Source organism: Lygodium microphyllum, chromosome 7, assembly GCF_053477565.2.
Source record: "Lygodium microphyllum isolate KBCC chromosome 7, Lygodium_microphyllum_v1.1.10, whole genome shotgun sequence".
Taxonomy (NCBI): domain Eukaryota; kingdom Viridiplantae; phylum Streptophyta; class Polypodiopsida; order Schizaeales; family Lygodiaceae; genus Lygodium; species Lygodium microphyllum.
The window spans coordinates 9,337,549-9,363,442 of record NC_141141.1 but is presented as its reverse complement, the minus strand read 5'-3'; the positions used below and the strand labels follow the sequence as shown (position 1 = coordinate 9,363,442).

General features: G+C 42.4%; 1 protein-coding gene across 3 annotated transcripts in view; it reads right to left on the bottom strand.

The window, feature by feature from the left end:
• Positions 1 to 23,327, bottom strand: part of LOC148033165 (dual specificity protein kinase YAK1 homolog) — a 69,951-nt gene extending 46,624 nt beyond the window's left edge. For all 3 annotated transcript variants that reach the window (XM_087681035.1, XM_087681036.1, XM_087681038.1), the window contains exons 1-9: positions 22,213 to 23,327; positions 21,474 to 21,667; positions 21,223 to 21,376; positions 20,976 to 21,085; positions 15,515 to 15,584; positions 13,694 to 13,776; positions 13,521 to 13,599; positions 13,384 to 13,424; positions 12,761 to 12,883 (exon numbers count right to left, since the gene is read on the bottom strand). In XM_087681035.1, the coding sequence (XP_087537161.1) occupies positions 12,761 to 12,883; positions 13,384 to 13,424; positions 13,521 to 13,599; positions 13,694 to 13,776; positions 15,515 to 15,584; positions 20,976 to 21,085; positions 21,223 to 21,376; positions 21,474 to 21,667; positions 22,213 to 22,416 (1,058 nt within the window). In that variant the 5' untranslated portion in view covers positions 22,417 to 23,327. The remainder of the gene's footprint in view (positions 1 to 12,760; positions 12,884 to 13,383; positions 13,425 to 13,520; positions 13,600 to 13,693; positions 13,777 to 15,514; positions 15,585 to 20,975; positions 21,086 to 21,222; positions 21,377 to 21,473; positions 21,668 to 22,212) is intronic.
• Between the last annotated feature and the right edge of the window lie 2,567 nt (positions 23,328 to 25,894).

Sequence of the window (25,894 nt, the reverse complement as noted above, 5' to 3'; positions counted from 1 at the left end):
TTTTTCACTATCAAGTGCAAATCAGCCAATCTTTTGGAATTTGGGCTATTTACAACCTCCAGTTGGCTTTCTCTCTCCTACACTCCCGTTTGTATCAAATCTAGCCTTCCTTGGCTACGTTTGCTAGTGTTCAACATCCAAAAGCTGCCTTGTTGCGATTCGAAATCCGTTCAGAGTATGACACACACTCTAGCTCATGACCCCTACCTTGATCCTTGAAATACAAGAGTTCGAGGTACAGTGTTCATTCACTACATAGTGTGTTTGCTGCTTGAGCATTGTATATTCAATAGTCATATCACTTTATTCATTCTCTATGTTCATTGTCTCTAAGGAGTTACACTAAACCTAATTGTGTTCTTCTATCAGTCTATGCTTTATCGTACGGTGTTATTTATGTTTCTGTGTTAGGGTATTTCTTCACATGGAATCAAAGCCAGGTTCTTTGAGAGAAACTTAGGTTTTGATCTGAAAGCTCTACACAAGAAGCATGAACAACAAAAAGACAAATGACTTCGAACGCTACTTCCGCATCACTTCTCACATCCGAGCTAAATCCATCAAGGAACGCGTCAAAGTGGGTCTCACACCTTGCTTTATAAGCTCCCGACATGGTTAGACAGACATTGGAATAGCATGGAGCTCCATGACCTTACGAGATCATTGCAAATGAGTACAATCTGATTTTGATGCACAAAGCCCAGCAGCAAATAGAACGTAAGTCTGAATTTCACTCTTTAGATTCGGTGAACCGATCTACTGACCATGCAAGAAGGGCAGAATCTCCACTTAGGACTAGCCATCCGCAAGTGGAAACCGACATAGAGTACACTCCATTGCCTTCATACTTATTATCTCCGGTGCCAAGTATGTCTACCATTTCAAATTCTATTAATGATGATTCCCTTCTCCTATTGATAAGGATGTTTTTCATGATGAAGGACGTATGCAAAACAATTTCTGGTTTATAAGTAATGAGAAAGACAGATATTTCTTTATGAACTCAAGACTAGGTAAGCAATTGAAACAAGAAACTGTGAGTACTCCTTCCTCTTCTTTTCCTTCAAACAATTTTTTTTTCAAAGGTCAAAATGAAGTAGGTGCATCTTCATCATCATTATTTTAATTTAATGCATTTAATGGACAAAAGGAACCCACATTATTTCCCACATTTACATCTATTACAAATCCATTTAATCTCCCTCTCATCCCACCCTCTTATTCCGTTGTCACATCCTTTCAACCTCCATTAAGTGCACCGCATGTTGCCTCTCATGTAGGATCACATGTGTTTTCATTCACCACACCAAGGGGTTCTTCAAACATAGGCACGGTCCTTAGGACTTCATCTCTTCCTCAACCGGATGGTGTTCCATCTTTTCCTCACATACTTTCGAGATCATTGTAGCCTGAGTATTTTCCCTAGTCTCTCCCCGAGTGTGGATTAGTTGGTGCCATAGTTTACCTCCATCGCATTACCTAGTGGACCCTCTAGTCATTATGTTATGTCCCAGCCAACATTTGGATAGGCCTTACGTATCCCAATACCTCCACCTCCACTGGCACCTTATGGAAACATTCATGTTCCAATGCCTCCACATCAATCGGCACTCATTGGACACTCAGACTATTTCTACCTATCCACCTCTTTCCCCTCCTCCTCCTTATCAGACACCTCCACCACCACCATCTTATCCTCCACGTCCATCTTGCCCCACATTCTCGACACCTCATGGTTCTATCTCATCTTCCACCAAGCATGCATTCAATGACAAGACTCGCTTTAACAGGTCAACTTTACAACTTGGTCGAACTTGATGAGATATGTCCTTGACTCTCAAAACCTATGGGATCTTGTGCAGGGATTGAAACCCCAACCCAATCCCGCACTTGATCCATATGAGGTCATCCACTCATGGAAGGCTAGGAATGCCTCCCCTATTGTCGAGCTAATATAGGGCTTATTGTCTAAATTTCATTCTCAGCTTCAACATTTTGACTTACATTAAAGCAATGGGCACCCTTGACTGACCACTATGCGGCTCGAGATAGAACCCATCGAATAAATCTTGGCCATAAGCTTCAGAATTTCAAAATCTCTAACCGAGATGACTTGAAAGTCAAGTTGGCTGAGTATCGACGTCTCCTTGCCGAATTCTCCCCTACAAGGACTCCCAAGTCCTCTAACAATCACATCACATTGTTTCTTAACAAGCTGCTACGTAAATACTTCAATTTTGTATAGCAAGTAGTTTCTTTGTCCTATTTACCCGCATTCTATGAATTTGAATATCAACTATTGTGTTGTGCACCGCTGTTTGATTAGGTTCATATGAATAATCTCTTAGAGGGGGCTCTTGTTGCTCATTCTTAGAAGGGACAACAAGGGAAGGATAAACCAAATCAAACTTCAAATCAAAATCAAAATCAAGCAAGGGAATTGTGAGAGTGCGCTGCGGAAGAGGGAATACGAACACGGAGGGAGAGAGAGAGAGAAAGCAGAAAATAAGAGAAATCTGCACTGACTGAAATGAATGCTGAATACACTGAAATGGACTGATCAGTCCCTGCACACAGCCCACAGCGTCAGTGAGGGCACCAGATCAGGCTGATGATGATGGCAGCACCACCACGGGGGAGAAGGAGTGTCGGAATCTGCAAGAAGACAAGTGACCAAGTGGGGAGGGGGGCTGCCTATAAATAGGCAACGGACAAACCCTAACCCTAACCCTAAAATGGGCGCAAACCCTAAAAATGCCCTAAAATGGGCGCCCCACAACAGTGACCAAAAAGTGGCCGGGCAGCCAGTGGCTGCCCACTAAAAGAGGCCAAAAAGAAATACACATCCTAAGACAGCCGGTCGAGAGTGACTAGCCTCCCCCATCATAACACATGACAGACATGTCAGAGCTCCTAATGTCCTCGTCTGACTCAGACTGAGGCTCACAGGCAGGAGATGACAAGGCATGACAAACATGACTGCTAACACCCCCTCTCAGATCCTGGATGTGGCTGAAGGCCAAGGGAGAAACGGATCCTGGGGTGGCAAGAGGAATGCCAAGGTCGATGAAGTCTGCTGATGTAGACTGCCGCTGAAGGAGCTCCTCACAATCCTGGGAATCCCCCTCTAAAACACTAGGGGCCAGGGAATCCACAGCCGCATCACCGAGATCGTTCCCCTCTGAAAGGGATGGGGGGTACGAGGAAACCACCGAAGGAGAGGGTGGGGGATGGGAAGGAACCTGTGGAATAGAAGGTGCACTAGCGGGAACGGGTGTAGCAATAGACTGCCTCGGAGGACCCTACATCAAAGAAGGGGAATGGAGCCTGTAAAGCCCGCTCTCCTGCAAACCTGTAGATAAGACAGCTCCTGTAAAAGAATCCTCAATAACAACGGGCATGCTCGGTGAAGATCACTCGTGTGCCAAGCCTCGTAAGGCCATAAACTGAGAGGAGGGGAAGGCCCAAATCTGGAACATGTAGGGCCTGTGAAAAGGAGCTCGAAGGTCGGTCAGTAAACAAAGGCAATGTGCCAACACCACTAATAGGCACCGAGAAAATGTCACCAATAGTGACTAAACCCTCTGATGGACGGAGATCCTGTAACAAATCGCCTCGGGGAGTCATATGACTCGAAGCACCACTGTCCACTAACCAAGGCTGCGCAGAAGACACTGCAGCCACGGAAGAAGGGTCCACCTCCAAAGCATGGATATGAAGGAACACTGACTCATGGGTAACAGCTGGTGTAGAGGTAGAAGAAGGCTCCGATGTAGATCCACCCTTCAATCCCGGACGAAGGTGAGGGTACTTCTTCCAGCATTGCTCCTCGGGATGTGTCCCTTTCCCACAGTGTGGGCACTTCGGTCTCTCTGAATCTGAGTCAGAGCCTGAAGAACTGTCCTTCTTCTTAGCCTTTGACGTCTTCTTCTTCTTCTGTCCTCCCGAACCTGCAACAAAGGCTCTAATGGAGTCGGATCCACTCGCACTGACCTCTCTGAGTCGCTCATCATGCTCCAAGACAAGCGGGGATAGCTCCTTCCATAGAAGCTTCTCACGGGTCCTCGATGTAAGTAGGCTGGTGTAGAAGACATCAAACCGAGGCGATGGCAGCTGAGTCAAAAGAATCATAGCCATGTCTTCAGAAGATATCGTCCGACCGAGGGATGCAAGCTCATCCCTCATATCCTGTAATCTGTTGATGTGGTCCTTCATGGAAGGACTATCATCAATAGCGAGCATCCGCAACTTCTTTTCGAGAGATATCCGGTGGGCAAACGTCCTCTGTTGATAGAGAGACGCGAGCTTTCTCCACACGTCTGCTGCAGTCTTCAACCTGTGAACATGAACAAGGACAGAATCCTGCAAATTCAGAAAGAGGAAAGATCTGGCTCTAGAATTGAGCCGATCCCATAATGCTGCACGATCCATAGATGTCCCATCTACGAGATCCACCTGAGGCCGGGGAATAGGAACAGAAACAAGCTCCCAAAGATCGAAGGAGTCCAAGATACACTCCACCTTACAGGACCATAGAGAAAAGTTGGAGCCATCCAACCGGTCCTCTTTGGGCAACTGAGGAAGTACGGGTACCTGTACAGGGGGTACCAAAGGCTGCATCTTCGGCCCACTGGAAGGGGCTCACCGAGATACATGAATAGAACGGGGACGGGAAAGAGGAATAGACTCCGGACGACGGTCCTCGTGATAGAAATCACGCCTCCGTTCAGATGAGTGTCGAGACAAAAGCTCGTCATCTGAGTCATCAAAGCCCGTAAACTGATGAGAAGACATCTTTGATATCTGCAAACACCAAAACACAACAAGGGAAGGTTGCTGGTGCCGAAACACAAACACCAGAGGCTCCTGAGCTAGCCGCCTTGCACAGAACGCAAGGATGATGTCAAACGCAAATTCTAACGATGCAATCGCCACAGAAAAACAGCCTCCTGCCTCAAAACGCCAGTAAGGATGATGCCGCCCAGCTGTTGGGGAGGCCGCCTGGCTGAAAACGCAAGCAGGAAGAGGTTGTTGATGACGTGGCAGCCACTGAAGAAGGCGCCAGCAGCAAACGCAAATATTTGGGACCTCCTGGAAGGGCCGCCTTGGCTGTTGGGGATGACGCCAGCAGCAAACGCAAAGATGTGACACCAAAACAGGCCGCCTTGATCAAGAAGATGGTCCAGAAGGTGACGCCTCAGCTGTTGGAGACGTCTTGACCAGCAAACGCAAAGTTGTGGGTGTTCTCCCGCGTAAATCTCAGCTCCGTGTACTCTCCTTCGGCTCTGATACCATGTGAGAGTGCGCTGCGGAAGAGGGAATACGAACACGGAGGGAGAGAGAGAGAGAGAAAGCAGAAAATAAGGAAGAGAAATCTGCACTGACTGAAATGAATGCTGAATACACTGAAATGGACTGATCGGTCCCTGCACGCAGCCCACAGCGTCAGTGAGGGCACCAGATCAGGCTGATGATGATGGCAGCACCACCACGGGGGAGAAGGAGTGTCGGAATCTGCAAGAAGACAAGTGACCAAGTGGGGAGGGGGGCTGCCTATAAATAGGCAACGGACAAACCCTAACCCTAACCCTAAAATGGGCGCAAACCCTAAAAATGCCCTAAAATGGGCGCCCCACAACAGTGACCAAAAAGTGGCCGGGCAGCCAGTGGCTGCCCACTAAAAGAGGCCAAAAAGAAATACACATCCTAAGACAGCCGGTCGAGAGTGACTAGCCTCCCCCATCATAACACATGACAGACATGTCAGAGCTCCTAATGTCCTCGTCTGACTCAGACTGAGGCTCACAGGCAGGAGATGACAAGGCATGACAAACATGACTGCTAACAGGAATCACGAGAAAACTCCCAATCTCAACTCAAACCTAGGTGGCAAAATGTACCTAAGAAGAATAGGTATTGTCAACATTGTCAAAAGGCTAGCCATTTTAACAAGAAGTGTCGATCAAAGGCAAGAGGTACAACATCAAAACCCAAGTCACAGACCCCCACCCCTCTGTCGGACAACCCCCATCAGGGGAGGTAGGGTGATGGCAAGGGGCAATGGAAAGGTTAGATTCACACTGCCACCGGTCAGCCATCCCAGTCGACAACGTTCTTAACTCCACAAGGCTTGTCCGACTCATTTGCAGAGGCTCACATGATACATCGTCTACATAGAGACATTTGATGCAAGTTTCGTCCACATTTATGAGTTGCCTTCCGACGAGGTTACAGCACATGCCCACTCATCACAGCTGAGCACATCAACACCTGTTTGGATTGTGGATGGTGGAGCTACATATCACATGACTCTTATAGAGGACATCTTCCATACCTGAGCCCCTGCAGCAACCGAGCGGGTCCACATAGAAAACAACTCCTCCGTCAAGATCCAAACTCAAGGTTGCGTCAGTTTTGCCGCTAACAAGGGTTCGGATCTAGTTTCGCTGGACAATGTATACTACATCTCTCAACTTGGGGTGAACTTGTTATTTGTTCGACAGCTTTGCCGGTTGGGGCGAGCAATTTTTTTTACAGTGACCACAGTCGAGATCCTTGACTCTCAGACTAGTTTAGTGATTGCTCGCGGTGAGGTACGGCCTAATGACCTATACCACATGACCCATTTTCTTACCGAGCCACAACCAAGGGCTCCATGTTCCATAGCATCCAGGCATTAGCCACATCTCGAAAGCCTACGAACAATGAGCATCTTTGGCATTTCTGCCTAGGGCATCTTGGCTATGACTCTCTTTATGAGTTGTCTTGCTGTGAGATGGTTGAGGGCCTTTCTTGCATGAAGCTAGCTCGAGATTTCTGTAGAGCATGTCAGCTTGAGAAGCAACACCATACCCCATTTCCTCAGCAATCTACACATAGAGCTGAGGCATCTCTTAGATTGATTCACGTTGATCTTTGTGGGTCCACATCCACTATTGCCTTGAACGGCGCGATGTACTTTTTGATAGTGGATAATCATTCGAGATACATATGGGTATACTTTCTCAAGCATAAGTCCGATGCTTTCTCAAGCGCCTTTGGGTTGAGGCTGCTAACACTGAGGTGCACATCCTCAACTGGTGCCCGATTGCGGCTCTTCCTTCGAAGACCCCGTACGAGGCATTCTTTGGCTCTTGGCCTGTCATATCCCACTTTAAAGTCTTTGGGTGTCATGCATACAAACACATGCCTGATGATAAAATAGGAAACTATGGGTCTATTATAGGAAAACTTCTTTGGCTAATTCATACTAGCCCAAACTTAGCTTACTCAATCTGCATTTTCTGTCAGTATTTCACAACACCTACAATGTCACATTGGATTGAATGTCTTCATGCGTTGCATTATTTACAATGTACTTATTCTTATGGCCTCACTTATGGTTTTGGTTAATATTTGCAAGGGTACACTGATTTTGATTGGGGAGATCTTGACATCCGGCATTCCCATGGTAGCTACCTCTTCACCTTGGGCACGGCTTCCATTTCTTGATCTAGCCATAAGCAAGAGACGGTGGCGACTTACACGACTGAGGCCAAGTATAGGGCTCTCTTCAATGGCACCAGCAAGGTCATCTACCTAAGGAGCTTACTAGTAGCGCTTCACTTCCCTTGTGACTCTACCGCTGTTGTCTACTGCGACAACCAAAGTGCCATTGCCCTTGCGGGCAATCCAATCACCACACCACAAACGCGGCATGTGAAAGTCCACTTCCACTTTTCCAAAGAGCAGGTTGAGCTAGGCACTATCTGCCTAGAGTTTGTACCTTCATCAGACAATTTTGCAAACATTTTGAACAAAGCGGTCAACCGGTAGATTCTTCAATACCTTTTACCCAAGATCGGCTTGGGTACACTCTCCCCTACTTCTTCAGATTGACGAGGACAAGGTGCTTCCCTCTTGCTTTCCCTTCCAGTTTGAGAGGATACGGCTACTTCTCCTGATAGTGACAATGATGATACTTACAGTTTTTAGACATTCAATTATTCTTTTGTGTTATACTTACAGACATCTGTAACTTCATCTGCACTATCAAGATGACATGATTGTAAAAGGGCACTTGGACAAGTAAACAATTCCCCTACAAGGGGACTGTCCAAGTGGCATCGTTGCATTGCATTTTATATAAGCATGACATCTTGCATCTCCCTTTGCATTACCCCATGCATTAGTATTCTATTCATGTAAGCATGCATCTGTGCGCATTTATTCATTTTCAGTCTTTTGGAGTGGTCAACTTTGGATCCACCATATTCATGGCATTGCACATGGCAATCTCCAAGGCAATTCTCCCTAGCTTGCTTGCTTGCTTTTCTTGTCTTGCTTGCTTCACATCTTTGCTATATTTATGTCACCCACACCTTAGTCATTTTCCTTTTTCACCAACACTAGTAATAATAGGGATAGTATGCTTGTTTTGTGAAGGTCTTGGATCTAACCATCCTTTATCACTTTCCTGTTTGGGGCGCGCATACTCCATAGGACGAAAACTGATTTCAAACCCTCACTTAATGTTAAATCTATCAAAACTACAATGCCCTCAAAAAAAGAAAAAAAAAGTCCATAGTTGATTCCATCTGCCTTTCCAGGACTTAGTAGGCCACTGGGCAACTGCAGTGCACCCTTTGTCCAATGCCCTAGTCTCTCTGGGGTGATCACTTGGGCTTCCTTGGTGGTAAAATAACCATTGCCTCTATAGTCTTAGTAGGCCATTGGGCAACCAACGCACACCCTTTGTCCAATGCTCTAAATACTTTGGGGTGGCATGCCTTGGGATAAAAGATTTCTTTTTTTTTTTTAAGCGCTTGGCTGGCCTACTTCTCGTGGCACCACTATTGGGCCTAAGAGGGGGGGTTGAGCTAAAAATGCATTAGCTTCACTTAAATAGCCCCAAAACATACTTAATTAAGGAACAAACCTTGTTTATTTAAAAAGAAATGCATTCCTAGAGAGTCTATATCCCATACGCACAAACCCACTTGGGAAGGCCCAAACTTTCTATAAATAGGTATGCTGCCCTCCATTCAGCCTTAATCTCATTTTTGCAAATTTCAAAAGCTTACTGCCCACACCTCGGACGTGAAGGACGTCGCAGTCCGAGCTAGCCATTGCCATCTACAGCAGTCTAACACATGTTTCCAACTGACCATGCACTGTTCGGAGCTGATTTCAGCATGCAGTCCGAGCTAGCCATTGCCATCTACAACAGTCTGGCGCATGTTTCCAGCTGACCATGCACTGTTCGGAGCTGATTTCAGCATGCTGACTGCTACTACTGGTTTTTCTTGCGTTTTTAGTCTCTCTCTCTCTCCTGCAACCTGCATTTTTATTCTTTCTCTCTCCTCACTTGCATTTTTAGTATTCTCTCTCCTACACTCCCCTCTGCATCAAATCCAACCTTCCTTGGCTGCATTTGTTGATGTTCAACATGCAGAGGCTGCCTTGCTGCAATTCGGGATCCGTTCAAAGTACGACACACTCCACCTCATTACCCCTACCCTGATCCTTGAGATACAAGAGTTCAAGATACAATATTCATTCACTACATAGTGTATTTGCTGCATGAGCATTGTATAGTCAATAATCATATCATTTCATTCATTCTCTTTGTTCATTGTCTCTGAGTTACCCTAACCCTAACTGTGTTCTTCTATCAATCTGTGCTTTGTCGTACGATGTTATTTATGTTTTTGTGTTAGGGTATTTCTTCACACAAACTTGGCAACAAGGTGATCTCCACCTGGTGATTGCAGCTACCTACATTTTTGTATCTGATATGGTTGTCTACGTCATTCTTCACTTCCTCTACTATCGTCTGGGTCTCCTACTGCCTTGGTGATCAGCATTTTGCAATTTCTTAACTCTAGCATCTCTAATTAGTGGTTATAGTACTCAAGATTCATCTCCGATGGACGTCACACTACAACATTCTTCAGCTTTGCCCTTGAGCATTCTGTACTCTTACATTCATTGATAGCATTCATTCACTTAAGAGCTCTCTCTCTCTCTCTCTCTCTCTCTCTCTCTCTCTCTCTCTCTCTCTCTCTCTCTCTCTCTCCGTGTTTATTTCTACATTTGAGTTTTGAGTTTTGTGTTTAGGATTTGAGTTCTGCACATCACTGTCGAATCTTTGTGTTTCAATCATGATTGTATTTTTTGTATTTCCTCAATGCAAGCCCTAGCATATCTTCACATTTTCTACACTTCTAGTTTATTTTTTCATGATACATGGACTATTACCTTGGTGGTTGTGCCTTCGCATTTTTTACTAGCATAGGAGCCATCTCCCGAGGTTGAGTTTTAAGCATGTCTATGACACTTGGTCAACATTGGAACAATCTCCCGAGATCGAGTACAAGGTGGCTAACTTTTTCTTGCTCTTCTAGTTGGGGAGGGTCAAGTCTTTCCTCTTTTATCCATTCGATCTATTTGCATAGTGGACTACTATCCTCGCATTGTTTCGACTGCAAAAGAGCCATCTCCCGAGCTTGAGATTTGGGCTTACCTACACCACTTGATCAACATTGAAACCCTCTCCCAAGATCGAGTGCTAACATATTTTGCATACCCAAATGGTTGATTCTCTTTTGGCTATTCAAACTAAGAGGTGTCAAGTCTACCTTCATTATTCAATTTATCATGGTTCTCAACACCATACAAAGATCGATATCAAGTTTCTAGTCCTCCTTCAGCATTGACATCCATGGTTGAGAGGGGGTTCCTACCCTTAATTGATATTCTACAAGTTTCGACATTTGTCCTCCACATTGGCATCCCGTCCCTGTTGTACCTTTGCATTGCATGATCATCATCATCTTTATACTAGGGTGTTGTGGCACCTACTGCATGTGCATTCTCATCGTGTAGCACACTCCTTTGCATCTCATTGTGAAAAGCACCCTTGAGTGGATCTTGAGTTATCTTCACCACAGTTCTTTAACACCACATCACCATACTTCTTTCTCCCCTTTCCCTTGTCATCAAGGCCCATGAGTGGTTGGGATACCTTGTATATTTTGTCATGTGCTGGATCTAACCATCTCTTTTCATTCTCCCCCTAAGGAACAGTTACTTGATCTGCAAACCATATCTTCCCCACCAAAGAAAAGGAAAAAAAAATCAATGTGATTCCCAATAAGTCATTGGGCGCCAATGAGCACCCTTTGTCCAATAAGTCATTGTAGGTCCCAATAAGTCATTGGACGCCAATGGGCACCCTTTGTCCAATGCCTTGGTCTCTCTAGGGTAATCACTTAGCCTCCCGTGGTAAGATAACTATTGCCTCTATAGTCTTGGTAGGCCACTAGGCAACCAATGTGCACCCTTCGTCCGATGCCTTGGTTGCTTTAGCGTGGGATGCCTAGGGGTAAAAATGGATTTGAGTTTTTTTGCCAGTCCCTTCTTGGTTCCGGTTTTGGGCCTAAAAGGGGGTATTGAGCTAAAAAATGCATTACAAAACTAATTCTCTCTTTAAAACAGCCCCAAACATGTAAATTACCAAAAGTTTCATGGCATGGTGTACGGTCCTAGAGAGTTTCTATATCTTATATGCAAAACTTTAATTTGGGAGGATCATTCTATATCTATAAACAGACAGGCTGCCCACCATTCAATCCATCCTTGTCTTGCAAGTTTCAGCCATCAACCCTCTTCCACTAGCTATCCAGCCCACAGAGACTATTGCTACATGGTCTACAACAATCACACCAAACTCCCATTGCTGCCGGTGATCAGCTACCATCATCTTTAGGCAATTACATTGCTACATTACCAGTTCCAACCCTAGAGACTGCTCTATTTTCGTTTCGAGTCTATTGCCCTTCCATTTCCAACATTGACCTATTTGCATTTGCCTCTACAGTATGTGGTTTTTGTGTCTTCAACAATTTACTTCATGAGCCTACTCCAACTAGTGGTTATTGCACTCTCCGTCTCCCATGGATGACACACATCAACACCTCCCTCAGCCCACTCCTATGAGAGCCACTAGCTATTGGATAGCTCTGCCCTTTAGCATTCTATACATTCTCTCATTCATTTCAAAACATTGATCCATTCACTTTAGAGTTCTTTTTCTTCTCTATTTGTGGTTGTGTTTTTGCATTTTGCATTTATTGCATTATTGTTTGAGTTATTGTGTTTCAGCCGTATTCGTACATTTTGTGTTTTCTTTGTGTAAACCTTAGCATATCTTCACATCTTATACTATTTGTAGCCTATATAAAAGCACCCTATTTAGCACCCCACACTTTCGGGTTCACTCATTGTCACTCTCACATGATTAATGTTTTGCTCTTGGGTCCAACTATTTGCAATTGTAAATGGTCATTGACTTTGGAGTATCTTGTACTATCACTTTTTTATTGGGTTGCTTTACATTGTCCATTATTGCTCCGGTTTATGCTTCACATTGCCTTCTTAGTACGTGCATGACCTTGTGGTTGTAAATACTCTCTCTCTCTCTCTCTCTCTCTCTCTCTCTCTCTCTCTCTCCTTGCAACCTATCTTGAGCCCACCATTGTTCCAAAATAGTATAGCCATGTATCCAAGCTATCCTTTGTATGGCCCAATCCAAGTAGCCATTTCCTAAACAATGTCCACACAGCATTTTTTAAGAGAATAGCCCAACGCAATCTATGCAAGCTATGTGTAAGTCTGCCATCCTTCATGGCTTGCCATAATGGTCATGGCACTAACAAAATGTATCTATTATACTCAAAAGCACTACAATTGTAAATTATGAAAGTAGAATATCACTCACCCAAGAATTTTTATCATCCTTTGGAGGAGATCGTATTGAGATTGCGCTGGAAATAGTGGCAAACCCAAAAAGAGCTCTGCCGCAACACAACCAAAAGACCACATATCAATTGCACTTGTGTATCTTCGTTTTTGTCAAGTCCCCAACTTTGCAGAAAGTAAACAGGTATCCCTGCTACGTTGTGCAGCACCACTCTTATAGACAAAGAGAAATGTGCACAATAAACATAGACAATTACTTTTTTCTCTCTAAAACTTTAGTCTATACTTGCAGAGTTCTTAAGCAGAAGCTTTTCAATCAACAAGACTGCATGAAAATACTAACTTAAAACCACTAAGTATCAGCCCTACAAATTTGAGAAAGTTTCCATGGTTATTTGGATATTCAAGAATAGATGACATAAACTTGGGAAAAATGAACTTTACAACAAAACTAAAGCTGCAGAACACTAAGTAATCTTGGCACAAGAGGATAGATAGCAATCCATGTCAATATCCTAGCAAGCCTGCCAGGTGAACAGGATGGTCAAATGTCAACTCGATCATGGGCAGAAATTATAATTGCCCAGAGAACATTATGAGTTAAAAGAACAATGGAAAAATTAGAATTGCTGAAAAGGATACTCATGGCCGAGAACAACTTCTGGGGAGCGATAAAACCGACTCTACAACAAATAACATGAATCATCAGTACAGGAGAGCTTTAATAGTCAAAATCCAACTCAAAGCCCAAGAAAGGTCAGAAAATTTCTCATGCATACCTGGATATAGGAGTACACGGTTCGATGTTCCATACAAGCAGATCCAAAATCAATGAGTTTGAGTTCAGCCGACTCGGGACTGCAAATAGAAACAAAAAAACTCCCTCAATAATATGGCATTAAATATTTAACTCCACTCCAGAGTAGTTTAAGAGAGAGTACTTTGTCCTTACCGAGTTGTAAGCAGAATATTTTCTGGTTTAAGATCACAATGTATAACACTAGCATCACGAAGGACTGCAAGTGCTGTCAGGATCTGCACAAGCCATGAACTATTTTTTGAGACGTAATACGACAAAGAAAGCATACCTTCAAATAGCACAATGAAACAACCTTGCATGAAAATTGAAATGTTTGATAATGTTTTAAACTGCTGCCCCAAACTAACGAACTGGGCAGTGCTAAAATGGACCAAGAAAAAAAAACAAGAACACGGACAAAATATGACGAGAGCTCCTATGTCCCACATTGAGTGTGCACACAAGTGGGATGATCAACTGCAAACACCTCTGAGCCGATGATCAACTGCAAAAAGCCCTTACAAATCCTATGCATCTTCGATAGCTAAGCAGCCGGAGTGTTGAAGAATCAAAGGCAGTGGAAGAAAAGTCTCAAGAACTTATTATGGCTAGCTGCATTTATTCAGTTAATTAGTTTCCTAGCATGATTTTCTGAATTTTTGGCAGCTGATGTATAAAGCAAGATGAATTGGATACACGTGGCAAGCACAATTTATTCCATAGACTTCTTCATTGACTTATTTAAATAGACCCACCACCGTTTAGTCTAAGACATGCAGGCATCCTCTTTGTAAATATTTATTAATACTTGAGATTCTAGGAGATATATTGAAGATATTCTAGAAATATTTAATGGCTCTCAGCAGGAAGAAATGTTGTTTAATCTTAAGCTTGCAATAGCTTACTTCAAACCATCCAACTTCTGAGCATTGGGTAGGTTCAGTGGATTAGGTGTGTTAGCAAGTGCCTGCATAAGTTGGCAAGCTATACAAGTCACCCGAAAAATGGAAATGATAGAAAAAGATGATGTCATCCACAGCTCAGCAATGAATTCAAGAAGAAAAATGTTGTCCAAAAGAAATGCAGACTGGCTGCTCCACAACAATGCAAAAGCAAAGGTCCTGATACTGAGGGAAGAAATGTGGCACAAAATGCAAAACCTGATTCAGACAGCAGATGTGCTATCTGCCTCAACAAACAGCGAAAGCCTGGCGGAAGATCCAAAGAAAGTCGCATGCACTGAAGCCAGTAGAGGACTGCCTCACCTGATGCAAACATGACTCCCACACAGACCAATGAAACTGACAGTCTGGACAGCTAAGCAGTAAAATGCAGCTAGTGTCAGCAAAAACATGGCTTTGCAAGCAGGTTTTGCACATCAAACATGGTAGCATGCAACTGCAGAAAGGTTGGCCCATGAAGGTGAGCTTTTCTGGAGGAGAAATAGTAAAACACAAGTGAAAAAGCCTTGATAACAGAAAAAACCAGCAGTATCGGCTTGACAGGACAAAGCAATAAAACCATCTTGTATTAGGAACAGTGGAAGCAAGTAAATGTGTGGAATAGCTCGGTTCAAAAAGAAAAAGGAGTGCTAAATAGACTGTGCTAGCACACCAGATGACAGGCAGCCAATACATACACAAAACATGGCTGGAAGTAAGATTGTAGCCTCAGCTAACCGGAATTGAGCAGGCACTAAAATAACCCACAACCAAAATGACAGGCAAAGTCTTATGTCCTTACTGAATCAAAAAATTCTGATCCCAAGCATGAAATGACCAACTTTAAACAACTCACACAAAAACATTCATTGTTGTCATTAAAAAGCAAAGGACTCTTTGATTGAACTCGTTACTCTCACATAGACACAGCCATTCTCTGACCAGGAGTACAAATGCCTGAGAAAGAGAGTGCTTGCACAAGATATATATTCAATTATCTTGTTTTGTAATCTCAAAGGGAGTAAGAGCATGCCTGCTTGGTAAAAATCCGAATTAAGTGCAATGAAATCCCCTTGAAATGGTTCACTTTCAGCAATTCGTATCTGTAATGCATAACAAAATCATAACACTGATTTGACACATTGCCAACAAATAATTAAATAGCAATGTAGCATATGAGAAAAATGAGTAAAATATGATGCTTACTGAAAAAGAAGCCCAGAATTATTTTGTGCAAAACGAGGATTCAGAAAATCTCTTGTTAACCAGTAAACATTTTAGATGGCCAGATCTATCAATTTTACATCACCTTGTCCACTCCTCACTCATGTCAGCTCCCTTACAATTTAATTACCAGCTGTTCTTTGAATACCAGCATTTCTATGAGAGCATAATGTCAAAAGTGGATGCAACAATGGAAGCATGAAAGAATGCTGAAATAGACTGCTGAACACAAGACAAAAGAGAGAGAAAAGAGAAAACACAAGAATACTACAAAGGAGAACTCAGAGGTGTGCTTGGCAAATGGAATCCATATACCAAACACGAGACAGTTGTGTACAAGAGTGAATCACTGGCTGCATGGGCACTAGCACCGGCTTCCTCTCTTGGACTCTCCACAGGGCATGCACTAGATCTGCAAGTGATGAATGACTGAATGTGGAGAAGGAGCCGAAATAAATAGGACAAAATAGTGCCAAGAAAGCAATCAGGTCAGCCAGCATAAAATGCTAAAATAATCACCATAATGAACAATTAAAAAATACTAAATAATACTAGAATGCCTAGCACATCCCAAACTCAGACATGAGCTGACTATACTGCCAACACCCTCTCTCAGATCATGGGTGAATCATGATCTAATACAATACAATGATATAATGATAACCGCTCATCATAGTCCATACAACAAACACCACCAAAATAGAACCATAGATACCCAAGCAAGGGGTGATCGAGCCACCACCAAGGTGCCTCGAAAAGAACTTAATGTGAATGTCAATTGTACCAACCCTTGAAAATAGAGAAAAATCATAGCACCTCTCTGTGTCTATCATCAATGCCTCACAATAGCATACACGAACATAGATTCCCCACCTTTGGCCAAGACCGCCAAAGTGTCCCCTCATGAGCTTGAACTAGGATCCAATCCTGCTCTCTATCAAGTAACACCCCATCATGAATCTAGGAATACAATCCCAACTCCAAGATTTCAAAACCTGCCAGACTTCGGTTGATGCATCAGGGAGTCCCTCTCTAGAGCCTGTATACCTATATAACTGTATAGATGAGGCTCACCTAGCCCACCTCACCACCCTCTCACATATAGTTGAGGATAGGACTTGCCAACTTTGTAGCTAAGAGCTTGAGATGGAGGAGCACTACAATTGTAGATGTATAGTATACTATGACATACGAGGACAATACCACTAAATCTTCCGTGTTGGTTTTGGACCTCTTCATCGCATCATGGAGTACAAGGACCAAAGATGCCTAGGTCTTTCCCTCCTAGAGCTCCAAAGGTGCCGCACAACACCATTGCAAGACAGGAGGCTAGCTCACCCACAAGGACCCACACAAAGCGCAATGACAGACTTTTTCCACAAACCCAACCCTACTGGCACTAGGCCTAGCTCATGGCTGCCAATGACAATCAGTTGCCACATGGCAATGTGTGCCCAAAATGATGACAAAACAGGCTGGAAATGCAGTAAATGATAGCATCGAATGAATGCATGTACAAACACAAATGTCAAAGCTCTCATTTCTCTGTCAGACTCTCATGAAGCTCACCACCAAGAGATGACAGCAGAAATATATGGACTAATAACAGGCGAAAGGTCATTGTATCGCATTCATCGGTATCTTATCCATGCTCTGAGTTTTTGAGTCCATTCACTGCTAGACTTTGTCGTACTCTATGTCATCTCCATTGCAAACCCCACCCTTTCTTTCAAGTGAATGCAAAAAGCCCTAAAACACAAATTCACAGGCTAAAACTAAACTCAAAGATTGCAAGGTCGGAGCTTTTATCTCCATCTGAGACTTGCAACATGCTCAAATTACAAATTTGCACAAAGGGATTGTTTAATCAACAATCACCACCTATCTCATATTGAGAATGCAAGACAACTTGGATGAATTTGATTGGCAATGGATATAAAAACGGAAATGGAAAGGTCAAGCTTTGAGAAGAGGGAAACAAAAATGCCACATCATTAACTGTACAAAGAAAAGAGGGAAAGTTGGAGAAGTGTGTAATTAGAGAAAGGAGGGGATGCTCTAAGGAAGGAGAGGCAATAAGAATGTGGGTGTCTTAAAGGGACAGCAAGGTGTGGGCCTATCATTGCCTAAGCCCACAATCATTTCCACAAGTTTGCCACTTGGCATTCCAAATCCCAATTGAAGAGGGAAAGATTTTGGATCAAAGGTGAAATAGCCAGTGGCACTGTTTCAAAGAAGGGGGAACAAGTTTTGGGATTTCCTAAGCCATTCCTAGTTTCAAGCATCTCCAACAAGTATTTTGAGATGCTTCCTGCTTCTATGGTTTGATTAGGCTCTATAAGTTGAAAGCTCAAACCTTAACCTTCCCATGCATTTTCTTAGGTCAAATTTGAAATGTGAAAAACATTAGCACATTAACCTCACTCAGAAGATAACATGAAACAAATGTTGTTCCTCTTGATAATTTTAATATAAGTTGAGAACATAGTTCTAACTTTAACAAACTAACCACATAAAGTGGAAGCAGCTTGCAACTCTCTTTCACCATGAGAACCCCAAAAAAAAGAGGGAGAAAAGACAAAGTTATCCTCATCCAATTTTACTAATTCCACAAGGACTAGTATCCAAAGCAAGAGGCAAAAGCATTAGAGGCATTTATACTAGTATCCAAGGTAAGAGGCAAATGCATTAGAGGCATTTGTAGTATGTGAGGAAAAACACATCAAAGAGGACTAGTATCCAAAGTAAAAGGTAAAAGCATTAGAGGCATTTGTACCATGTGAGGAAAAACACATCAATGATCAAAGAGTGTTGAAACAAGGGAAGACCAAAGTGTAGCAAGTCTCTTTAAGTTGGAAAATCCTTCCAAAAAAAGCCTAGAGGTACTATGATGTATTATGAGTCATGACATTTTGTGATCTTAGTGGGCTGATTATAATTTATAAGTCATGAGTCGTGACATTTTGCAATCTTAGTGGGCTGATTATAATCTCAAAATTCATACAGCCTCCTTGTAAAATTTCAATGTCTTTTATGCATGTTTTCCGAAGTGTAAGCTTTGTTAAAATGTTTACAATCCATATTATAATTCTTATATTCTTCTAATTTTTTAAGGAAAAAATTTAGGGCGACATATGATTCAGGCTGGGGGTCTGAATCATACTTCAGTCATACTTTCATACTGGTACGCGAATGAAAGTATGAAACGTATGTTATCAACTATGGCATACAAACTACAATGGAGAGGTGGAGGAGATCAATTGTCTATTAACCCTAAATGCCATTATATTAACTTGTAACACATAAAATGCCAATCATACAGGCACAAATCACGAAAGCTTTTTTTGTCCCTCCTTTGATCAAAACATCTACTTGTCTCTCATTCCATTACTCTCTATTCCTTGGCATTTATCTGTTTAAGTGAGCTTCCGCCTCATTGATGCCTTGAAAACAGTGTACAGCCATCATCTTTAAATAGATACACATTGTGCTCACCTACAAGGTGTGAAGTGCCAACCCACTTGCATTGATAGGCCACCAAAGAAAGGTCCAGTCATATGCCTAGCCAAGGGCTGACGGCCTACTCTCCATACACTAACAAGTGGAGAAGCTCTCGTAACCCCACTCTCTAATGCAGTTTGTGCTGTTACACTACAGCCACCAGGCATGAAATACAGCACCAACTTGATCTGATATCATGGAGAGCTGATTTTTGCACATGCACAGGTCCAACAAAAATTTGTAAAACATGCAGAATTATGCACATGCAAGGCTGTGTACAAAAGATTCAAAGCAATCACAGACCCAGGTGGGGGCAGGTTCATCAGTGATTGCAAAATACAGGCGGAAACTGGAAACTAAATATGCAATTGACATCAGACAGATACAGTTGCACAAGAACATAATGAAGCATGGATAATTGATTAGGGTTGATTGAGGACGAAGTGCTTGGTGGACAAGGATGCCCTTGAGAAGGAACCAGGACAGATTTATGAGACAAATGTGGTGCCTAATACCCCCTACTACACAACCTATAGCCTCTGATAAGAGGAACACTTCAAAACTCAAAATCAGCCCCACACATACAGAGGACACTCTATGGCTGCACCCCGACATTCTTCTAAGATCCTAGGTGGTGTATTGCAAACACCCTACATCAAACAAGCCACAACTTGATGATCTACCACAACATCATGCTATCATCAGCCGGGGTTGCCTGGAATACATGGGCCAAAATGTGCTCTAAACCTGTCTCAAAGAAAACAAATCAAATTTCCTACTCGACTGAATAAACACTAGAATCTAGTTGCTGCAACAGATAAGCATCACATGAAAAGTGATGACTATCAGAGTAATTCCTCTAGTTTGTCGTGATTAATAAATCGGTATCATCTCCGAGATGGTGCTTAAGCTTACTCATGTGCTAGGTATGGTTCAGTGTGTTCTGGTAGAGGTAATTTGTGAGATGCAGATCCAACCCTGTGAATTAATGTGAATGGACTACATAACCTGCTGCTGCCACGATAGTCCCTCTATTTCTCACTCTTCATCTATGCATTTAAGTGATATTTTGTCTCATTGAGAGATTTAAAGTTAAACATTGTTCATCAATCATCTTTATATAGCTACACAATATCCACAACTACAGGAAACTCTAAAGTGCCAGTGCACTTGCATCGACAGGCCACTAAAGAAAGGTCCAGTTACATGCCTAGCGGAGATCTAGAAAACCCTGCCAATCACCCATACTATCGATCTGCTCACAAGAGGAGAAACCTTAGAAACCCTACTTTCTAATGCCATTCTGTATGGTTGGGCCACAGCCTCCAGGTATGAAATATAACACCAAGTTGGTATGACAACATGCAGAGCTGATTTTTACACATGCACAGCTCAACAATGACATGAGACACATATAGTTGCACGCAAACATGGTGGAGCACAGATAAAGCTCAATTAGGGTTGATTACAGATGAAGTGTACAAGTATGCCCTTGTTAAGGAAACAGGGCAGACTTATGAGACAGAAGTGGTGCCTAATACCCCATAGTACACAACATAAATAGCCTATGATACAAGGAATGCTTCAAACTCAAAATTGGTCCCCACCCATATAGAGCAAACTCTGTGGCCACTTTCCGACACTCTTATAAACAAGACTATTGCAAAGACCCTATATCATAAACCATGATCAACGCTCTACCACAAAGACCATTATCTTATCAATAGAAGCATTGGCTGCAATACATAAATACTGGAAGAAAAACTTACAGATTAACACCAAGCATCTCAAACACAATACAAAGGTGTTCTTGATAGACAAAATGTTCATAGATGCGGACGATGTGGTGCCTATCCTCTGGGTCATACTTTCCATTCAGCTGCATGCATGGAACGACATAAAACTTGACAGTCAGTTTTACACATCTAGTCTAAGAGGTAATAGATGGAAGAAAATGTAACAGCTGGAAGAAAAACAGAAGCCAAAAGAAGGGCACTTTTTACAAAAAGCGCATACCGTATTTAGAATTTGCAGTTCTACTATTGCTTGCTGGCGATAAGCAGGATGGTTTTTTATAATCTTTACCGCAACAAAGCAGTCATGGTTCTCTGCCCAACATTTCACAACTTGACCAAATGTCCCCTGACCTAGAAGTTCCTTTACAATGTATCTGCGTCAATAATTGAAAGAAACATCCAGCATCAGAGACCAAACAATGCAGTTAGACCTGCATAATTCCGAGCTGCATGGAGAAAATGAAAACATACTTTGCTTCTTTGTTGATAAGCACACTATTGACAGCAAGAATCAAGTCAGAGTTCTGATTATCAAGGCCTCCATTTGATACAGGATCAGAAGGGTTTGTCAAGTAGCGTTTAGATTTAAAAGGACCAGAAAAAGTGAAAGAGGGATTGCAAATTTGATAAGTTTCGACAATCTCTTTTGTCAGCTTCACCACAATCTACACATCCACATTGTAAATAACATTAGCAAGGAATGTGACCATTAACCCAACATCCATATAATGCTAACATGCTTCATGATTCAACCAAAAAGAAGGTGGTTGATGGTTTGAAAATCTGACTACCGTTAACATAGAATACAGGTGAATGCAGATATCAAATACTTTGGCCATCTTTGTTTAAAAATCAAGAGTCAAAAGAGATTATGCACTCAATAGACTGGAACTGACAATGGTAATGTATTAATGCAGGATCAAATTAAATTGCCCAATAGGCCAAAACTGATGCAAGTAGAGTCTCCGAAACTACATGTTGCCCTGCTGTGTCTGATTCTACCAATTGGTCAAAAGGGCATTTCGGACATAAAGGCACACCTCTTTCGTATGATTTTGAAGGCAGAACTTGAATGTGATTTTAATGTAATTTTTAGTTAGGTGTCGAACCAATCAATCGCCCAACAATCAGAGCTGGAATAGGATATATTACAGGAACCCAGACATTGAACGGCTATAAATCATTGAAATTTGAGCACTTCAATACTTACAGGATGATCAACGATAAGCCGCCGAGGATGTGATAAGGCATTTGAGTCCTTGCGATCCAGCTGTGGCCAACCATTGACAGGAGGTGCCCCATATGGTTGGAAAGCATCCCCATGAGCTTTCCACGCTGTGCCTTGTAGAAAAGGTTGGCTCGTGCCAAGGGACTCCCTCTCTGCCTGTCCTGATCCATCCTCTACAGCATCCATGTCTTATTGCCACCTGTCTAAAATGCCCTGTGCACCTGTGCAAGGGATTTTGTTTTTGTTTTTAAGTCTACCTACTTGGGCAATTCATGCATGCTAGGCTTCGATGTCGAGACCTTGAGATGGCTGAGGCAAGAACAATCTTCAAATTCAAGCCCGAAACCGAACCCAAAAAAGAAAGAAGAAACAACAAAACACTCCTTTCTTCTTCCCTTTAATAAATCAGGGATTGAGCTTCAATCCTTCTTGTTTTCCCCTGATAAATCAGAGATTGAGTATTCGGAGTTCGTTTTTAACACCTAAAAAATCAGGGATTGAGTATTCGGAGAAGCTTCAAAGCTAAGCAGCCCTGCGCTCTGTTGAATCCATGTAGCAGAGAGGGCCGTTTGCGCAGAGTCCATCCGGATTGGCAGCCCATGGAGCATGAAGAAGAATAAAAAACAAACGAATAGGAGAGAGCTCGAACGATGAATAGACAGGCAGATACAATATGGTATCGGGAGCTATGGCGGGGCTAGAGCTCGGGTTTGACCGGTGGAAGGGAAGGGGAATCTAATATTAACGATCAGGGCGAGCCGCGGGAAGGAACAATCCACAGAAGGTGAAGAGAGAAACAACAATGCAGACCTTTCTCTTTTTTCTCTCTCTCTCTCTTTAGGTAGAAGGGGGTCCTGCCTGCCTGCCTTCCTTCCTTCACAGAAGATATGATGATCATGAAGACGATAATGGTGATGAAGACGATCGTAAGGATGGTGATCCTTTAGATGTTGTTAAGGGTGGTCGCTCTCCTCCTTCCCCCTTCTCATCACCATCTTCTTCTTCTTCTTCTCTTTCTTCTTCTCCTCTTCCTCGTCCTACTGCTGCTGCTGCTTTGCGTTATTGCTAGTGTAAGGCACTTGGACACTGATGACATCCTCTTTCCTTCCCTTTAGCCTTTCATATATATATATATATACATATGTATATATATATGCACACATTTATAATTACATCGGTTTGTGTGAACCTCTAACAATGCCACGTAAAGCCCCCCCAACACGCATCAGGGGAGGAATTACCAAGCTCCCCCCGGTAGCTTCCCATGTTAGGGCAGGAATTCCCAAGCTCCCCTAGTGGCTTCCCATGTCAAAGAATCAGCCCATGCAAGAGTGTTTACACACCAAAAGCGGTTGCATTGCTTCGTTGAGGCACGTGGAGCTAATAGGGACTTTTTATTTATCTTTTTTCTAGTTCAATCTCGATATTTCTACCTCAACTCTGTTTTTTCCTCGTTTTGTGCTTTTTCACCCCCGCTTTTTAAGAGGAGGGGAATCAAATTAGAAGTGTGGCCATGTTCCTATTGCAATTGAAGGTGCACCTAAGCCAATCGATGCCCCTTTTTATCATAGAAACATCACTTGCCAGCCATGCTATCAGGCTTGGATCACAACGACCATGAAGCTTAGATATCTTTGCCAGTCTGCTTGGAGGGACACACAGCAATGGGGAACTAATCATTGGGTTGAGACATGTTTGGCTTAAGGGACTCGCCCATCTTATTAGTTATGGAGATGAGCTTGTAGCGGCATGTTGAAGCCTAGTACTTTCAATCACTCTATCCAACAAGACTAGCAAAGTCAACTTTCATGTTCATGTGGGAGTATGCTAAATATCTACTCTATGAGTCCAAAGGAAAATTTCCATTCTAAGGGTGAAATGATTGTGTCGTTTCATTTGCAAACCCCCTATTATAGGAAAGGGTCAATTTTGGCATCAATAAATGGTTGTTTGTTGGGCTTAATCTCCTCATCACAATGCCAATTATCTCTACCACACTTCCACAACTATGTTGTTTCTTTCCATCTACCTACTTGTTTTTTCGTTATTCTTCATGCTTTTTATTTTCCACCCATGGTTGAAGGTGCACACCATTTTGAAGATGAAGTATAACACCAAACCATAATCATTACAAGCACACCTACATCTATGTTGATTATGATTGACTGTTTACGTAATCACAAGTAGAAGATGGTGGTAATAACTTTAGTTAGCAAGCTTAAGGCATTGAACAAAGGAAGCTAGTGGCACATACAAACACAACAAGTGATTATCGAGCGATGCCTTCACCAAGGTGACAACTCTCAATGCAACTATATCTGTAGGTAGCAATCTCTCCAAACTGTTGAGCATGACTTATGCACTTGAATTTATAAACCATAAATGCTCTGACTTGAAGATGCTGCATAATTTCCTTACTATAATTTGTGTTTCGTTCTTCTTCTTATAACAATGGACTACAATGCCACCTATTCTTTCTCAGTTTTTAATGACATATAATATTAGAATTACCAAAACCTTTGTTCTTCCCATCCACCTTCCTCTAGAGCTCCCTTTGCCTCTAGAATTACCATGGCCTCTAAAAATTTGCATGTCAACAAATTGTGGATTTAACTTATTTTACTCGTATCGCTAGCACATCCCATACCATAGCCTATTAAAGAGGACCTGTCACATCCTTTTTTGAACTTAAATAGAATGCTTGGATCTATTTATCACTTCTTTCAGAACATTCGCCTTATATGTTGATATCATTATCAATAACCATGAGAGAGGTAAACTTATCAAGATCTGGAAATGACTTCCGTATGTACACAAAAGTAATAAATAATTTTCGGGCCTTTTCATTATTAAAGCCACCCAAAGTAAATGAACCCAAATCTTCATTATCTAGCTTTGCATCAATAATTGCCAACAAGGAATCTACAATGCTCCTTACCTTCAAAACATACTCATTTATAGATATCCCTTTTTACAAGGTATTCAACTCATGCTTGAGTTGAATTTTTCTTGCCTTTGTGTTTACAAAAAATGTATTCTCAATAGTGGTCATGTTTGTATGCCAATCCAACACATGCAACTCTCTTCCCTCCCCTCTTGTGGCTATGATAGTGATTGATAAGCTTGTGTGGAAAGCTAGAGATTGCAAGATGTATTTGCTTTACTTTAGATAAAGAGAAGAGGGGAGAGATAGAGAGGAGATCCAACTCTTGCATTCAAGCTCCATGGCTATTTAATCAACACAAGCATTTGGAAATATCTAGAGTATTTGTTGTAGTTTTGGAGGATTCCTCTCCAATATCAATCTATCCTTCTTTCTCTATTCTCCTTCTTTGTAGGTGTGAAATTCACCACCTCCCAAGCTCCACTTCTCTTCTATTATTTACTTGCTCTTAATCCCTCTCCCTTCTCCCTCTTTGTGCCATATAGTCTATAAAAAACAATAGGTATACAACTACTCTCCATGTGTCTCCAAAGTCATAGTCAACTTACGATGAGAAGAAGGATTCATGTTTGCTCCTAGTTAGGGTTATGATCACTTTTGTAGTCTAGATGTTTATCTAGATGCTTTTGTTGATATCGTGGTTTTCTCAACCATGGCCTATTTTAGAGTAGCAACTTTGGTCATCTTCTATAGGAGCACATTGTGATAAGTAGATGTACA